At 56.6% G+C, this 16,581-nt stretch overlaps 1 protein-coding gene across 7 annotated transcripts in view; it reads right to left on the minus strand.

Moving 5' to 3' along the window:
* EBF4 (EBF family member 4) overlaps window positions 1-16,346 on the minus strand; it is a 66,428-nt gene extending 50,082 nt beyond the window's left edge. For 4 of the 7 annotated variants that reach the window (XR_006689823.3, XM_065522886.2, XM_045362637.3 and 1 more), the window contains exons 1-6: window positions 15,922-16,346; window positions 15,296-15,417; window positions 3,751-3,907; window positions 3,447-3,510; window positions 3,220-3,275; window positions 1,474-1,547 (exon numbers count right to left, since the gene is read on the minus strand). Coding sequence is in view for 4 of the 7 variants with exons in the window: in XM_065522886.2 (XP_065378958.1) it covers window positions 1,474-1,547; window positions 3,220-3,275; window positions 3,447-3,510; window positions 3,751-3,907; window positions 15,296-15,417; window positions 15,922-16,230 (782 nt within the window). In the remaining 3 variants the exon portion in view is untranslated. Of the gene's footprint in view, window positions 1-1,473; window positions 1,548-3,219; window positions 3,276-3,446; window positions 3,511-3,750; window positions 3,908-15,295; window positions 15,601-15,921 lie in introns of those variants that run through there. The other 3 variants (XM_065522887.2, XR_010578588.1, XM_074004927.1) reach the window with 3 other exon arrangements.
* Window positions 16,347-16,581: the final 235 nt, after the last annotated feature.

Below are 16,581 nucleotides of genomic sequence, written 5' to 3' on the forward strand. Positions count from 1 at the left end.
CCCTGAGCTGAGGGTGCTGATGTCCTGTCTCAAGTGTGGAATCCCTGGGCTGGAGGGGCTCACTCCCAGGGCCTTGGGGGAGAAAGGCTGTGGCTCCTCCGCAGGGACCCTGAGAGCCTAGCTTGGGGTTGAGGCTGGCCAGAGAGCCCTGCCCCAAAGGCACCTCATTCCTGGAGGACTCAGGAAAGGGCAGGCGGCAGGTCACCTACAGGGTCTCTCTCTATGGAAACACAGTCCACGCAGAGACAGGAGCTCAAACAGTGAGCTCATGAATGACCACAAAGTGAATCTTTTTTTCTTTTTCTTTTTGAGACAGAGTCTCATTCTGTCACCCAGGCTGGAGTACAGTGGCGTGATCTTGGCTCACTGCAACCTCTGCCTCCTGAGTTCAGGCAATTCTCGTGCCTCAGCCTCCTAACATAGCTGGGATTATAGGTGTGCACCACCATGCCTGGCTAATTTTTGTAATTTTTGTAGAGATGGGGTTTCACCATGTTGACCAGGCTGGTCTTGAACTCCTGACCTCAAGTGATCCGCCCACCTCGGCTTCCCAAAGTGCTGGGATTACAGGCTTGAGCCACTGTGCCTGGCCAATGAATGGCCACAAAGTTAATCTATCCGTGAAAGCAGCATCCACACCAAGAAGTGCTGTGTGGCCAGCAGCCCAGATGCCAGTCATACCTCTTCCTTGTCACTCCCCTTTCCAAGGGTAGCCACAGTTCCAACCACAGATTTATTTATTTTAAATTTATTTTACTTTATTTATTTTTTTGGCGACAGGGTCTGGATCTGTTGCCCAGGCTAGAATGCAGTGGTGCAATCATCGCTCACTGCAGCCTTGAACTCCTGGGCTCATGCGATCCTCCTGCCTCAGTCTTCCAAGTAGCTGGGATTACAGGCGCCTGGCTACCAACCACAGATTTCAGAACCCTGTTCTCTTTTCCATGCATCAGGAACTGCCTCCGAGGACCCTGTATGACTGGCATCTCCTGGGGAGACCTTACTAGAAATGCCAAGCTCTTGGATAATGGGGAAAAGGGAACCAAGAGCTGTGCACCTCCTCACTCCCACCCTGCCCCACCAGAGAGCTGCCCTAGGGTTCAAAATTTCCTCAAAGATTAGCTTCTCAGCTAATCCCAGAGGCCTTCCCAGGCCCTGTTCCCACATCCCCAGCAGCCCTCCCCTGAGCTTTATTAGCTAAGCTTCCCAGTGGCGGCAGGAGGCCTCTCTTACAAAAACACTCGGAGAAGCCACATAAACAGGCCAGGCTAATGGGGCCTCAAGGACCCTCTTCTCAGCCAGCGCTGTGCCCAGGGGCCTCACCCTCTCCCTTCATCACCTGCCACCAGGCTTCTCCAGGGAGCAGCAGCAGAGAGCAGCCAGGGGCAAGGGCGGCGAGGGGGCAGGGCCTGGGTGGAGTCCTCGGCAACGCCTTGGCAGAGGGGCGAGGTGTGAGTGACATGGCCATCTCACCTGCACATGATCTCATGGGTGAGCAGCACTCGGCACATTTCGGGGTTCTTGTCCTGCCCCTCATAGATGATAGCCTGGGGAGAGGGAGGTGCACAGGCTGGAGGGGAAAGAGGCTCCTCTGAGGTGCAGGTGGCAGCACAGATGGGCCTGGCATCTTCCAAGCCTAGGCCCAGGGAAACCCTGCCCCAGGGAAGAGCACGCCCTCTGCCTTGCTCTGGGCTGCCCACGCGGAGGATAATCCCTCCTCCCAAACTGGACCACCACCGGCTGGCAAGAATGATATGAAGTCTGCAGATTCTGTCTGTCGGCAGGCGGCTCTTTCCAGAGCTGGCTCTGCTTGGGGCAGGGGATTCCGGAGGGCTCCAGGACCAAGGTCAGGTGGCTGGTGGGTAGACATACTCCTGTGCCCACCCAGCACCAGGCCCCTCCCCTCCCCCAGCATCCTCCTGTGTGTATCCTCCATGTCCTGGCGGACCTCTGCTTCTGTTGATGAGTGTTGTCCTTCTCAGCTATCCCTGCCAGCCCAGTCAGCTCCGAGGGCTGCACAGCTGCCTCTTCCCCCTAGATACCTATCGCCTCTTCCCCCATACCATCCCTAGCCCAGGCCTGGTCTTCCCCTGGGACTGCTGCATCACCTCCTCACCAGTCTTCCAGCCTCCCTCTGCCCAGAAGCAAGAAGTGATCTTCCTAACTGCAAATCTGCCTTCCCAGTTTATAACCCTCTGTGCCTTCCCCCATTTGTGGGATCCCTCTCCCTGTCGACTTCCTCGAACCCCTTCCACACTCATCCCCTCGACAGTTCCACTGGGCACTGCCTGGCCTGCCTCCCCCAGCCCAGTGGCCATGGGTATTCTAGAAAAACCATTCTTCCCTCTGCCCTGGAATTGGCTGGAGGCTGCCAAAAGACCCTGCCTGTGTAGGAAGCCCAAATCTCCACCTTGCATTCCTAGCCCACTAATCTGGCCCATTGGAGACTCAGCCCCCTCCTTGCCAGCATGTACAGCTTCTCTGAAAAGCCCTGAGATTTGGGGCCCTGTGTTGGCAGACTCCATCAGGGCCTATTCAGGTTTCAGTTTCCTCCAGCTCCTTATGCTGGCCTCTGAGCCTCCTTCCCGTGACCGTCACATCAGCAAGGTACTGAGGGTCTGCAGTGGAAATTCTCGGGGCTGTGCCCACATCCCCTTTACTGGACACGTGCACCTTCCCATGGCTGTGGCTGATGTCTGCTGCAGAGGGCTTCCTCCTGAGAACTGCTCTCTGGATAGGAACTGCCTGGTCTGAAAATGTCTGGGAGGTTACGTGCTACCCTTAGGAGTGGTTCCCAGCCAATGACTAATTGATACGGGGTACAAAATCCTGGTATTTGCTTCGAAGGGGGACATGTCTGGTGCCACTCCTTCTCCAGAGCTCCCTGTGCAGTTTTCTGTCCAGCCTGCCTCCCTCCCCTGCTCCCGGCAGCCCCTCCCATCTCCCCAAATAAACTACCTGCACCTGAGTTCCCATCTAAAGCTGGGCTGCTAGGAAACATGACCCAAGCCAGGGTTTTTGCACAAATATTGTCTTTTCTAGAACAGAGGGCAAGAGCCACACACCCTCCGGCACAGGCTGGGGTGGGAACTGGGGGAGCTAGGCTGATGGGGACGGAGGGCTTAGGGAGATGAGGCAGGAACAAGGAGGCTCGACCAGAGTGGGGCAGGGTCCGGGAAGAGAGTGGGATGGGCCTCAGCACTCCCTGCACTGACTCACCTGCTTGGACATGGAGTCGATGAGACGCACATAGAGGTCTTGCTCCGTCCGAAGTCCTAGGATGGGAAGATGGAGAGGGCTTGCTGCCGGGGGAGCATGGGCAGCCTCAATGATCAGACCACATCACACCCTCCCCAGGCCTGGCACGTGGGGCATTAGGTGTTGCATGATGCTGCAGTGCCCAGACTTCAGGGGCAGGGCCAGGCAGGGCAGGGGTCTCCACTCACCATTGTTATACACCAGTCGGAGGCGGTAGTGGATCCCATTGTTAGTCTTTTCCGCCCCGGGCTCCTGCAGGGACAAGATGGGAGGATGCTCGGGTGCTCAGGGATCCTCCAGCCTCCCTCGCCCACCCCCTTCTCCTAACCCCAACTTCTTTCCCACCCTTCCAGACACTCAGCCAGCATCCATCCATTCATCTGCCCAGTGTGTGTGTGTGTGTGTGTGTGTGTGTGCACGCCTATGTGCGTGTGTGTGTGGTTGGGGGTTCCCTCCCGGGGCCAGTCCCAGCCAAGCCCACGAGCCTCTCACTCGGTCCTTTTCCACAAAGTCGATGAAGGCTGTGCGCTCCACCTCCACGGGCTGCCCCTGCCGGTCGTACATGGCCAGCACGAAGTGGAAGAAGTTGGATTTCCTGAGGTTGGAGGGAGGCTGCTTCTCAAAATGTGCTCGTGCCAGACCCACGCCACTGTGGGAGGAAAAGAGCTGGGAAACCACTGGAAGGGCCCCCCAGTGAGAAAGACTCCAGTGCCTCGGGCCAGGCAGGCATGCTGGCCAGGACATGGCTCCAAGATGCCAAGAGTTTAATCCAACTAGACAGGCCCTTTCCAGCCTGACCAGGGCCATTTCGCTTCCAGATAGAGGTCTCTCAGCACTGAGGGCACCCCAGCCTGCCCCCTGGAAAACAAGAGGCACAGTGGTGACTGCAAAGGAGGAGACCCTGTCAGACTCCCTCCCAGGCTTTTCCCTAGGCCGCACATTTTGCAAGGCCAGTCTCCAAAATCAAAAGTATGAACCAATCCGTCTTTCTGACCAGAAGCTCTTGTGACTGCCCTTTAGGGCTTCAAGGAGACCCAAGGGGCCCTAGAACAGATATCCTACTAAACCCCAGTCCAGGCTGAGGCTGTCATGAGCCTGTGGTGTTGCCTGGGGAATGATGATGTCCATCAGACCCTTGCAGACGTCAAACCGGTTCAGGACCACTAGTCTGCCCGGCCTGGGCCCTGGCTGAATGTGGGGAGCACCCCCAAGATGTAAAGGGACCTGCCTCCAGGTTTTGGGAGAGACAACCACAGGCTCCCTTGGGCAGGAGGAATTTCTCATCTGGCCTTGCTAAGGGATCTCTCCTGGCTCATCAGAAACCATGCCCAGAAGCAAGGCCAGGGTGACAGCAGGAGGAAGGGATTCCCTCTGCCCCAAATATCCCCTGCATCCCAATGATACACCAAGCACTGGACACACGGCAACAACTGGGGCTGGAGGCAAATGCCTGGAAGAGGGGAGAGAGACAGAGAGGTACGACATCAGACAAAGGGGCAGGTGCCCCCCGAAAGATGTCACCATGCAAAAACTCGAGAAGCAAAGGAAGAAAATATTAATTCTTTTTATAGGAGATGAAGGGAAGGCTTCATGGAATGGTGACTTTTCCTTAAGTCCTTGAGGAATAAACAGGAGCTCAATAGGTGAACGAGGAAAAGGACAGAATAAACAGCATAAGGAATGGCTGGATGTGTAGAGGCTGCTGCTGTACCGCAGGTGTCGAAATGTGAAGTGAAAGAAGGAAAGTTTGTACTGGAAGTTTGTGCCAGATCATGAAGGGACATAGACTCCAAGGGAAGGGGTTAGATTCTCTTCTCTGAGCCACGGCCTTCCAAAGGGTGTTCCTTAGATCTCTCATGGCTCCAGAGCCTCCCTTGAGAAAAGGGTGCTGTGGCCACAGACATGGGTGTATTTGGGGGGGCCTGGGACACCCTCCAGGAATGGACCCTGCTTGAGTTGGCTAGGGCTGGTGCTCTGCATGAGTGGGAGCCAGTCTACAAGATGGTTCCCAGTGATCCCCACTGCCTGGGATTCATGCCCTTAGTTAGCCCCCTCTTGTATTGTGTTGGGATTGGCCTGTGGGGCCAGGAGACTAGGGCAGGAGTAATAGCATATAACTTCCAAGGTCAGATCATGAAAGCACTGCAGCTTCTGCCTTGTTCTCTCTTTTGGATTAGTGATTCAGGGGGAAGCCAACTGCCATGTCTTGAGGACACTCAAGTAGCCCTATGGAGAAGTCCACAGGGAGAAGAACTGAGGCCTCCTGCCGATAGCCAGTCCTGACTTGCCAGCATGAGCAACCCTGGAAGCAGATCCACCCGCCTCAGTCAATCCTTCAGACGACTGTGGCCCCAGCTCTCATCTTGCTGCAGCCTCATGAGAGGCCCTGATCCAGAACCACCAGGCTAGTCTGCTCCCTTATTTCTGACCTCAGAAATTGTGTGATAATAAATATTTGTTGTCTTAAGTTGCTAAGTTTTGGAGTCCTTTTTTTTTAAAGATACAAATTTGAAGACAGAGAGACTTGGATTCAACATCTGCCCTGCCTTTTTTTCTTCAAGGCAGGATCTCACTCTGTCATGCAGGCTGGAGTGCAGGGTGCAATCACGGCTCACTGCAGCTTCGACCTACTGGCTCAAATGATCCTCCTGCCTCAGTCCTCCAAGGAGGTGGGACTACAGGTGACTCCAGACCCGGCTAAATTTTTAATTTTTTTGTAGAGACAGGGTTTCGCCATGTTATTCAGACTGGTATTGAACTCCTGGGCTCAAATGATCCTCCTGCCTTGGCCTCCCAAAGTGCTGTGATTACAGGCATGAGCCACCACGCCCAATATGGAATAATTTTTTTTGAGACAGGGTTTTGCTCTGTCATCCAGGCTGAAGTGGAGTGGCGTAATCATAGCTCACTGCAACCTTGAACTCCTAGACTTAAGCGATCCTCCTGCCTCAGCCTCCCAAAGAGCTGGGGTTACAGGCGTGAGCCACCATGCCCAGCTTGGAGTAATTTTTTTTTTTTTTTTTTTTTTTTTTTTTTTTTTTTTTTTTTAGACAGGGTTTTGCTCTGTTGTCCAGGCTGGAGTGCAGTAGTGTGATCTCAGCTTACTGTAGCCTCAACCTCTGGGGCTCAGGCAATCCTCCTACCTCAGCCTCCTGACTAGCTGGGACTACAGGCACGCACCACCATGCCTGGATAATTTTGTTTACTTTTTGTAGAGATGAGGTCTCCATATGTTGCCCAGGCTGGACTCGAACTTCTGGGCTCCAGCTTTCTCCCACCTTGGCCTCCCAAAGTGCTGGGATTACAGGTGCCAACCACTATGCCTCGCCAAATAACACACCCTGCTTGCTTGGTTACGGAGCACTTTTGTTGAGGGTCATTGCTTGGGAAACATGACTAAAGGCCACTAGAAAGTTCTGAAGCCAGGTAAGGCTTAAAAATGCTATGGGGGAAAGGAGGGTGCCGTGTGGAGGACAAGTGAGAGACTGTTGCAGGGATGCAGGGAAGCGAAGAGGATGGGGAACTGCCTTGAGGGCCACTTAGGTCAGCTTGTCCAGGTGCCCACCATGAGCGTGCTCCTGTGACAATGGCTGCCACAGTCACCACTACTTACTATTATTCTTCATATAACTTTAAATCAATTTATTCTTTTACTAGACTTCACGCCAAGCCATTAACATCTGGGATGTCATGGGCATGAGGCACTTGCTATTGCTTTACACATACAAATTATAATAAATAGTAAAATGAAAATGTTTCCTCCTCTTGAAAGCTTGCCCCGGAGCCTCCCGCAGTGGTCCACATGAAATGCTGACTTAGGAGGTAGAAGCCATAAGTCTTCTTGTCCCTGATCAAGATGAGGGGAGGGGACCTCCAATACCATTTTTTTTTTTTTTTTTTTTTTTTTTGAGACAGGATCTTGCTCTGTCACCCAGGCTGGAATGCGACAGCACAATTATAGCTCACTGCAGCCTCAACCTCCTAGGCTCACATGATCCTCCTACCTCAGCCTTCTGAATAGCTGGGACTACAGGCATAAGCCACCACGCCCAGCAAATTAATTTTGGAAAGATGGGGTCTCACTATGTTGTCCAGACTGATCTTGAACTCCTGGGCTCCAGTGATCCTCCTGCCTTGGCCTCTCAAAGTGCTGGGATTATAGGCTTGAGCCACTGCTCTGCTCGGCACCTTTCTTTCTGACCACAGATTGTTTTTACAGATGCTCCTTTCCCTAGGGAATTCACTGTCCCTCCATCCTTCCCTGTTCCCTCCACCCCCTCGCTCTCAGGCTGCAGTCCTTTCAAGTTGAGGCCTTGATCGCCCCTCACCCGCTCCCCAGCCAGCAAGAGGCAGGGAAGCCCTAAGAGGGCTTTCGATCACAGCGGGGCCCTGATTACTGCTGATGAATATGCTAATGAGGCCTCAACCCTGAGCTCCTCCCTCCTGCTCCCAGGACCAGCTTAACTTGAACTCCACTGGGGATGGGTTCCAGGACCACCTAGTGGGAGAGAAGGTCAGAGGAGGTGGGTTTGTGAAGCAACCCCAGGTCCCTGTGGATTTTTATCCTGTCATCCAGCCCAGCGAAGGGGCCTGGAAGGCTCTCAGGCAGCAGGGAGGGAGGCTGTAGAGAGCAAAGGAGGCCTTGCCAGAGGAGTAGTGGGTGCTGAGAACAGAATCTCCCAGACCACTGGACATGCCCTTTCTACACAGACACCCTGCAAGTGCTCAGGCCAAATTCCAGACTAGTGCAGCATAAATCAAAGATGCTGGCTTGAGCTTCCTGTCCCACCCAAATATCAGCCATTCCTGGGTCCTGCCCCCCAGCTTCTGACAGGCTGCTGAGGACCAGACCTGGGAAGCCTGGCATAAGCCCCAAGCCAAGCTTCCTTCACAGGGTTCAGCATCCCTGCAGGAGGGGATTACACAGGAGCGAGGGCACAGGGACCTGGGGAGGGGGAAGACAGCAGGTTCCCCGGGGGTCTCTGGGCCAGCATCTCCTGCCAGCTGGGGGCATGAAGGGGCTTCCCTGCTTTGCATGCCTGTGCCCTGCCCCATAGTAGGTTTGGGCTCAGTCCACTGCCCCGAGGCAGCCCAGAGCGGCATCCTGCCCTTTCCCAGCACAGCTCAGTGGGTCTGAGGCACACTCATCCTCCCAGGCTCACACCCACCGGTGGAGCAGCACTGGTTAGTTTACAGCTTCAGGAAAAGATCCGTGCAGTGGACAACAGGGCAGTGTTAATGACAGCCCCAGCCCCCTTCCAACCAGAGGAGGACCGCAGAGTGGGCAAGAGCCCTGCAGCGCACATGAGGCTGCTCCTTGCCTGGGAACGTCTCCAGTTCACCCTATTCATGGCCCTGCCAGGCTTGGAGAAGCTCAAGGCAAGATGAGTAAAGGATATTTCCTATGAACAAGAGACAGAGAAGGACACAAGGAACAGCACATTGCAGGGAATAGGGCTCGAGAGCGACAGAGGCAGGTGTGGATGGTGCTCCCTTCTCCTGATTGACCCCAAGCTGGATAAGCAAGAAACACAGCAAGGGAGTGGAGGTACCAACAGTGTATCTGGGCAGTGATTTGGAAACACTGGGGGTTGGGGGTGAGACAAAGATGAGAACGCAGCATATAGAGGGTGCATTTTCAACAACTCCACACTGTGGGCACCTGGAGCTCCATCCCATGGGGAACTCTGGAAACAGCATGGAATGTGTGCCTCAGCATTATCCAACCAGAGGGATGGGTGAGGGAGCTGGGGTATTTATCTACCAACTCTAGTCAGTCACTGGTGGAGGGCTTCTAGGGCTGTTACTTCTCAGGTACTTCTGGGCTGCTGTGCAAGTGGGCAGAGCAGGCTCTGGCAGCCTGAGCAAGTCCTCAAGCAAAGGGAAGCAGATAACAGCGGAGGAGGCAGACCCTTGACCAAGGGTCCTGAGGGGATGTGGGTGGGTACCAACTGCCAGCCATTCAGAGGCCTGAGGTATAATGGATGCCAGTAAAGCTACAGCCCCAAGGGCCTGAGTGCAGCTTGGCAGGTATCAGTTTATGACAAATACAAGAAAGAACTGCCTCACCTGGCACATGTAATGCTCACGCCCATAATTCAGAAACAGCTTATTCACTTAGCATCATTAGTGAACAAACCATGCCACATAAGCGCCTTTTCCAGAGAAATGCAGCTGAGTGACAAAATCAGCCACATTAACCACTTTTGCAAGACTGCAAAATGAATTATACATTTCCTCGCTTTCTTAAAAAGATTGTTTCAAGCACAATGTTCAAAACACTTTCTTCTCAACTCCAGAGTGTCCTGAGGCAGTGGGACATTTGCTCCTGTATTAAAGAACCCAGATTTGGGAAGAGAATATGCTCACTTTTGTATTTCCACTGTGCCCCACTCACCTCCTTCCCATCTTTTGTTAAATAGGCCGAAAATTAAAGGAGATTGTTTGAGACACCAAAAAAGATTTACGTTGCACAGATGCATTTTGGTCAGAGTCAACATGCTTTGTAGTGAGCATGGGTGTGCATGGACTTCCTGAGCACTGTTAAGAATCCAGGTTTAAGCCAATACCAAGGGCAACCCGACCTTCACAGCCTAGGCCATTCAGGTAGACTGTGCTCCAAAGTGTACACGGATGCATGTGGGGAGACGTGGGAAGCTGCAGAGGTGTCTGACTGCTATTGCTGGGGCCGCCCAGCAGGTCCTGGAAGATGCTCCTTTGCAAGGCTGAGCAGGACACTCCAGGGCCCTTCTCATGGCAGCTGCTCACCCCTGCCACAGCATAACTGTCTGTTGCAGACACAGCCCCCCTCACAGTCTCTGTTCTCTCTTCCCAAGGCTACTCATGGCTCTTCACATCCTTGACTACATGCTTGTTATAAATGTGAGCAATTTAGCCACAGCCAGCTCAAATCCCACAGAGGACAAATGACCGAGGCTGGAGCCTTAGCCTCCTCTCAGAGGCACCCCCAGGCCTCTTGCCTTCCCTTCTCCCCACCAAATCCTAACTCTTGGCTGCCTTGATAACTCAAGGTTTTGAGCTTGTGCCTTGACCTGGGCCTAACTTGTCTTTGAGTCTGGGATGCTGGGGCTACAGGGGACAAGCCCTACTTTCATCAGTAATAGGGGGAGGCTCCTTGTTGACACCCCTCATCCCAGGAAGTGGAAGGAGCAAAAAGAGTATGACTCCTGCATCTCATCCCTTTCCACAGATTTCCCCCAAGTCTCTCTCTGCCAAATGTGGCTCTTCTTAGTCCCATCCTGACAGGGCTCCATCAGTCCCTTTCCTCTACATCCCCCCTTCCTCCAAGCATCCCGTTGGGCCCCACTCTCCCCTGAAGGCATCCTCTGGATCCCGGGACTGCTGATGATGATCAAGCTGGGCCTGGCATTAATGCCCCAGACAAGATCTATTGGCCTGGCCCTGCCCAGTCCCTGACATGCCAACCCCTGGCCATGCTGCAGACTGGGGAAGATAAAAGGAGCAGCTCAGTGGGGCACACCCACCTCAACAATGCTCGCACAGGGAGGACCTGGTGGCTGCAGAGAGCTGCCCAGAGCCTGTGTCCAGATGGTCCTGCTGGAGGTGAGGTTTGGGTCTGGGGGAGGTCCCTATTCCCTCTTCCCACTGCCCCAGCTCACCTGCCCCAGGAAATTGGTACAGTGACCAAAGTCCCTGAAGGAGGTGGAGAGGGAGGGAGAAGGATCTCAAAGGCCTGCTCTCCCCCTCTTCTTTTGGCCCTCAATTCCACCTAAAGACTCCCCACTCCACTGCTCTCTGCCCACCCTCTCACCACCCACCCACAGGCCTGCCTGCCAGGTCCCAGGCTGAAGATCGGCTATGAATTATTAAAACAAACAAAAGCATTTCCTAGCAGGGATGCTAGCCTGCAGCTGCTTACAGGAAAGGCAGCCCCAGCTGGCCTCCCTCTCCGGGGCCCTGCTAGTGTGCTGGGACCAGCTCCAGTGGGAGGGCTGGCCTAGGTCCTCCAGGGGTCTCCTCCAGGGGGAGGCCTGGCCTGGGCCCTCCAGAGGTCTCCCCAGACTGGGAAGCATATCAGAAGGAAAGGAGAGCTACTTCTGTGCTGAGTGTGCCAGCAGGAGGACTTGGGTCTTCAGGGGAGTCAGGGGAAGATGGGCTGGGGCTGGGCAAATGGATCTTAGAGATAAAGTCCTGTTGGCTCAGGCAGGGGCAGGGGTCCTTGTGCAGACTTCCCTGGTAGGAAGACCTTGGTAGGGAGAGGGCAGCCCTCTCCACCAGCCTTTCCATCCCCATTGCCTCCAGTTTAAGGGTATGCAGCCCCTCTGCTCTCCCTACCCCTCTTTTGCTCAGACCTTTCCTTCCTGTTGGCACAGCCTCCCTCACTCATCTTAGCAGGCCTTCTGGGCCTTTTCCTCCCCACCCACCTTCTGTAAAATCTTGGCATTATTGTAAAAGCCAAGCTGTAGAACTGGGCAGGAGAAGCTGCTCCAGTAGCTGATTCCTGGGTCAGGTAGAACCTGGAGTCTTCTAAAGTCAAGAGGGGAACCCAACATAAGGGGACTTGGGAGCCCTCTGGGAAACATTCCTGCTTCCTCTGGCAGACTGTCATCACCCCCACCCCGCATGGACTGCTTGAGCCTGCCCCAGGTGCTGTGGACACAAGGATGAACAGACCGCTACCCTTGCCTTAATGGAAGGCCCCAGCTGGCAGGGCAAGGAGGACCGGGACAGGCAGAGGACAGCAGATGCTGGCCTGTGGTAAGCATTCGTAGGCAGCACTAAAACCACTGCCCTGGGCATGGTGGGAGGGCATAGAAAGAGCAGGTGCTGGGCTCGGTGGGTGTGGGAGGGAGTCCTGAGGCTGGTGAGACTTAATGCAGGGGATGTGCAGGTGCTGAGGGCAGAGGGACTGTTTCAATAGACCACAGCACTTAACCAGTGGTGCAGCTAATTCTCCAAGTATCCATTGCCTGCCAAGTATCATGCAGAAGAGGCTGGGGAGGAAGACTGGAGTCAGACCATGATAGGCCTTGAATGTTGGAGATATCCATGAGGAAGCAGTGGGGCTTGGGGGTTGGTCACTTTATTTTATTTTATTTATTTATTTATTTATTTATTTATTGAGACGGAGTCTTGCTCTGTCACCCAGGCTGGAGTGCAGTGGCTGATCTCAGCTCACTGCAAGTTCCGCCTCCCGGGTTCACACCATTCTCCTCCCTCAGCCTCCTGAGTAGCTGGGATTACAGGCGCCCGCCACCTAGCCTGGCTAATTTTTTTTGTATTTTTTAGTAGAGACAGGGTTTCACCATGTTAGCCAGGATGGTCTCCATGTCCTGACCTCATGATCCGCCCGTCTCAGCCTCCCAAAGTGCTGGGATTACAGGCTTGAGCCACCGCGCCCGGCCTACTTATTTATTTTTAAGGCACAGTTTCACTCTGCCGCCCAGACTGGAGTGCAGTGGTGCGATCTTGGCTTACTGAAGCCTCTGCCTCCCAGGCTCAAGCAATCCTCCCACCCCAGCCTCCCAAGTAGCTGGGACTACAGGCATGCTTCACCACACCCGGTTTATTTTTGCATTATTAGTAGAGATGATGCTCTCTACTGTTGGCTAGCCTGGTTTCGAACTCCTGACCTCAAGTGAACGCCCACCTTGGCCTCCCAAAGTGCTGGAATTACAGGTGTGAGCCACCATGCCCAGCCTGGTCACTTTATTTGTAATCAGAGAGAGACATGAGCAGAAAAAAGTACTTTGGAAATACTGCTTTGGTCCCCAGTGCAGGGAGGATGGTTTTAGGGGAGTGGTGAATGGCTGGGGCTAGGCACTGGGCCAGGAGGCTGAGGTGGTAACCAGGGTGCAATTAACCTTCAAGCCAGGGAGGAAGTGGGTGGAGGGCCAGGGGTTTCATTGCTAAAAGCGGTGGCGGAGGGCACTGAGATTGGGACTAGGACACGGAAAGGAACATTCCTAAGCCTTGACAACCAGGCAACTGTGGGGTGAGGCTGAGGAAGGTGTCAAAGCCACCTCTCGGATCCCAGGGAGCCTTCTGGGAGAGCGCTTCCGTGCAAGTTTCTCAGAGACAAGAGGGAGAGAAACCAGGCAGCGGATGTAGGCGGGGGCAGGGGCAGGGGGAGGAATTTTCACTGTTGCTGATTTGGGATGAGAAGACCTGCGCAGAGGACTGACTGAGGAACAAGATACAACCGGAGTGATAACAGACAACACGAGGAAGAGTGGGAAGGAAGGACAAAGTGGCTCCCTCTGGGATTGGGAGGACAGTCAGCTGAACAACAAAGCGAGTGGGGGCTCCCAGTCTATGTCCTGAGACAGAGAAGTCTCCAAACTTGGGGATTAGCAGACTGAGCCTCGAGAAAGCCCCTGTTCACATTGCAGAAGCCCTCTGCATCCCAGCAATGTGGCCCTCACAATGTGGGGACTCCTACTGGACACCCCAAGCCCACGCAGCCCCACTATGTGCAGACACCACTGCTGTGGCCCATGCTCTGAACCCCACACAGACTCCAAGGGCACTGCCTCCTTCACATTTGCTTCCCCTTCATCAGACCTGCCTCTGGGTAGGCACAGAGGTAAAGAAATGGAAACTTAACTCTCAGAGGCCCCTGTCAGCACTCCTCATCCACTCTTACAAAGAGCTCTCGCCACACAGCAGGTGGTGGGGATAAAGAGGGGGCCATGTTAAAGAAACTGACCGTCTCAAATTGAACAAAAAGCCAGAACCAACAGAAGATCAGGCAGGAAGTGGAATTGTAAGCATAGCACAGGAAAACGCAAGTTAATGGAAAGAAAAATAGGAAGGAAATACACTAAAATGTTGACAGTAGTAGTATTAGAGAGGAGGGACTAAATTTTTTATTTTCCAATTTTTCTGGAATATAGCTATATCCCTTGTAAAACTTTCGGAAATTAATTCATCCACAAGACCCTTTCTCTTCCGGAAGAGATCAGCTCCAGAGCCCCACAGTGTTCCCTCCTGACGGGCCAGGAAAGGACGGGCTTCAGTTTGCGCATGAAGCGCGGTGTGTCTGTTACAGGGTGAGACTGAGGCGTCCTCTTGGGTGTGAATGTGGGCTCCTGTGTCAGGCCCGGTCTGCCCTAAGCCCCCCATTCGGAATCCCTTCGGGCTGCTGCAACAGCTCAGACTTCTGGGAAGCCCAGTGCCAACCCCGTCCCAGCTGTCAGCAGAGCTGGCACCTCCCTAATCCTAAACCATAGTGACTCCCCATAGGATACCTAAATGCCTCCCTCCATGGTCACCGCTGAAGGTGCAAAAAGCCAGGAGGTGCAGGTGGTTTGGGGGCAGGTCAATAAACTTTTAAAGTTCGCCTTCAAATCCTGGAGTCAATCCCCTACTAACGTTCCCAGATCCTTGCAAAGGAGTCAGAGGAGACCGGCGCGGGTGCTGGGTTCCCAGGGACTCTCTGCCTTCCACAGGACCTACCAGAAAAACACCTGAGGGAGAGGCAGGGCCCCTGCCCGGTTCTCAGGCCAATCAGTCCAGCCAGACCGACTGCCCACCTCATCTCTTCGCCACTGTCCAGCCCCCAGCCGCTTCTCTGGGTCTGCACACCCTCATCCTCCAATTCTGAGGGGCGTGGGAAAGGAAAAAGGGGGCTGGGTTTCGTGCCTTTCCTGACAGAGAGCTGCGGAATTGGACAAGGAGAGGCACTGGGACTGCCCAGGAAGGAGGGGCTGGACGTTCCTAGACAGCCGGTGGCTGTGGGTCATGGCTTGGGGCTCTGCCTCTTCTCTCAGAGCCATAGACGGCCCAGCTGGGGTGGCGTTCATCGCCGCACCCGCGAGCAGCCGTCATACATCTGCCGGGACAGCCTGGAGTGGAGGCAGAAGCCCCGCCCCGGCCCGCCCCACAACCTCAGGAGGCAGCACAGGCGCTCCGGACGGGGTGGGCGGGAGAGCTCGCCGGGACCGTCCAGAGTTAGGGCTCCTTCCGCCCCTGGCTCCAGCAGCTCCAACAAGCTGAGCCGAGGCGGCGCGGAGCCGTCCAACCCGAGCGCACCGGGTCTGGTCCCAGCGCTTACCTCTGCGCCGCGGTGCTGGCGTCCAGGATGCCCGCGCCCTGCATCCAGGAGCGCACTGAGCCCAGGCCGGCGGGCAGCAGCGGCTCCTCCTTCAGGTTCAGCCCGCCGCGGGGCAGAGCCTCCTGCGCAGGGAACATGAGAGCGCGCAGTGAGTGGGCGCCCCCGCCGCCCGGGATCCGGTCCCGCCGAGGCTGCAGGCGTCTAGCTCAGCCCGACCCGACGGCACCAGGCGCCTCCGGCAGCGCAGCACCGAGTCCGGGCGGCTCAGTGCGCGCTCGCCTCTTGGGCGCTCCCTCGGAGAAAGCAAGTCCGCGGGTGCCGGCGCTGTCCCCTCCCCTCCTGGGGCGCGGGGCGGGGAGATGGAGGGATTCCCCCGCGGCCTGAGCGCTGGCGGGCGGACTGCGAGCGGGCGGGGAGGGCAGGGAGCGGAGCCCGCACCCGGTCCGCGCGGAGGCGCCCCAGAGGCGCGCTCTGGCGGCTGCCCGGGGCCGCGGTCGTCGGAGGGGGGGGCCCGAGCGCCCCGGGAACTGCCTCGGGCAAGGCGGGGGCTCGGGGCTGCCCGCCCTTTCCCCCTCGCCGCCCCCACCTCCCGCCCGCCCGCGGCGCCAGCGCGGGGCGCTGATTACCATCCGGGAGGCGGAGGCTGCGGGCGCGGAGCTCGGCGGCGGCGGCGACAGTGGCGGCAGCGGCGGCAGGAGCAGCAGCAGCCGCGCGTCCCGGGGAAAGGCTGGGGCCGCGCCGGGCCAGCAGACGCCGCCGCCGCCGGCGCCCCGCGTGCTCCGGCGTCCCGGCCCTGCCGTAGCCCCGGGCGGCAGCACCTGGAGCAGTAGCAGCAGCAGCCCGGCCGACTCCCCCCGGGGCCCGGTTCCCGCGCCGCCCCGCCGCGGCCGCCGCCGCCCGCCGCTCCCCGGGGCCTGGCCGCGGGCCCGGGCCATCCCGCCGCCGCCGCCGCCGCCGCTCCCGGGGGAGCGGTAGCCGAAGGGAGGGAGCGCGGGCGGGAGGAGGGATGTCGGGAGCGGGCGGGCCCAGGGGACGGGGGCCCGGGGGAGGCGGGGGCGGGGCGGCGCGGCCGGCCGAGGGGCGGCCGGGGACGTGACATCATCGGGGGAGGAGCGGCCGGGCCCGGGCCGCGGCGGCGGGGCGGACCCTGGCGAGTCGGTCGACCGGGCTGGGGGCTGCGGCCTGGTGGAGGCCACGGGAGGGAACGGAAGAGCTCGGCGGGGGCCTCGGAGACCCGCTCAGGGAGGATCTGGGGCCGCGCGACGAGGGAGCCCGGCCCGAGCTGG

This window comes from Macaca fascicularis, chromosome 10, assembly GCF_037993035.2.
Source record: "Macaca fascicularis isolate 582-1 chromosome 10, T2T-MFA8v1.1".
NCBI classification, from domain to species: Eukaryota; Metazoa; Chordata; class Mammalia; order Primates; family Cercopithecidae; genus Macaca; species Macaca fascicularis.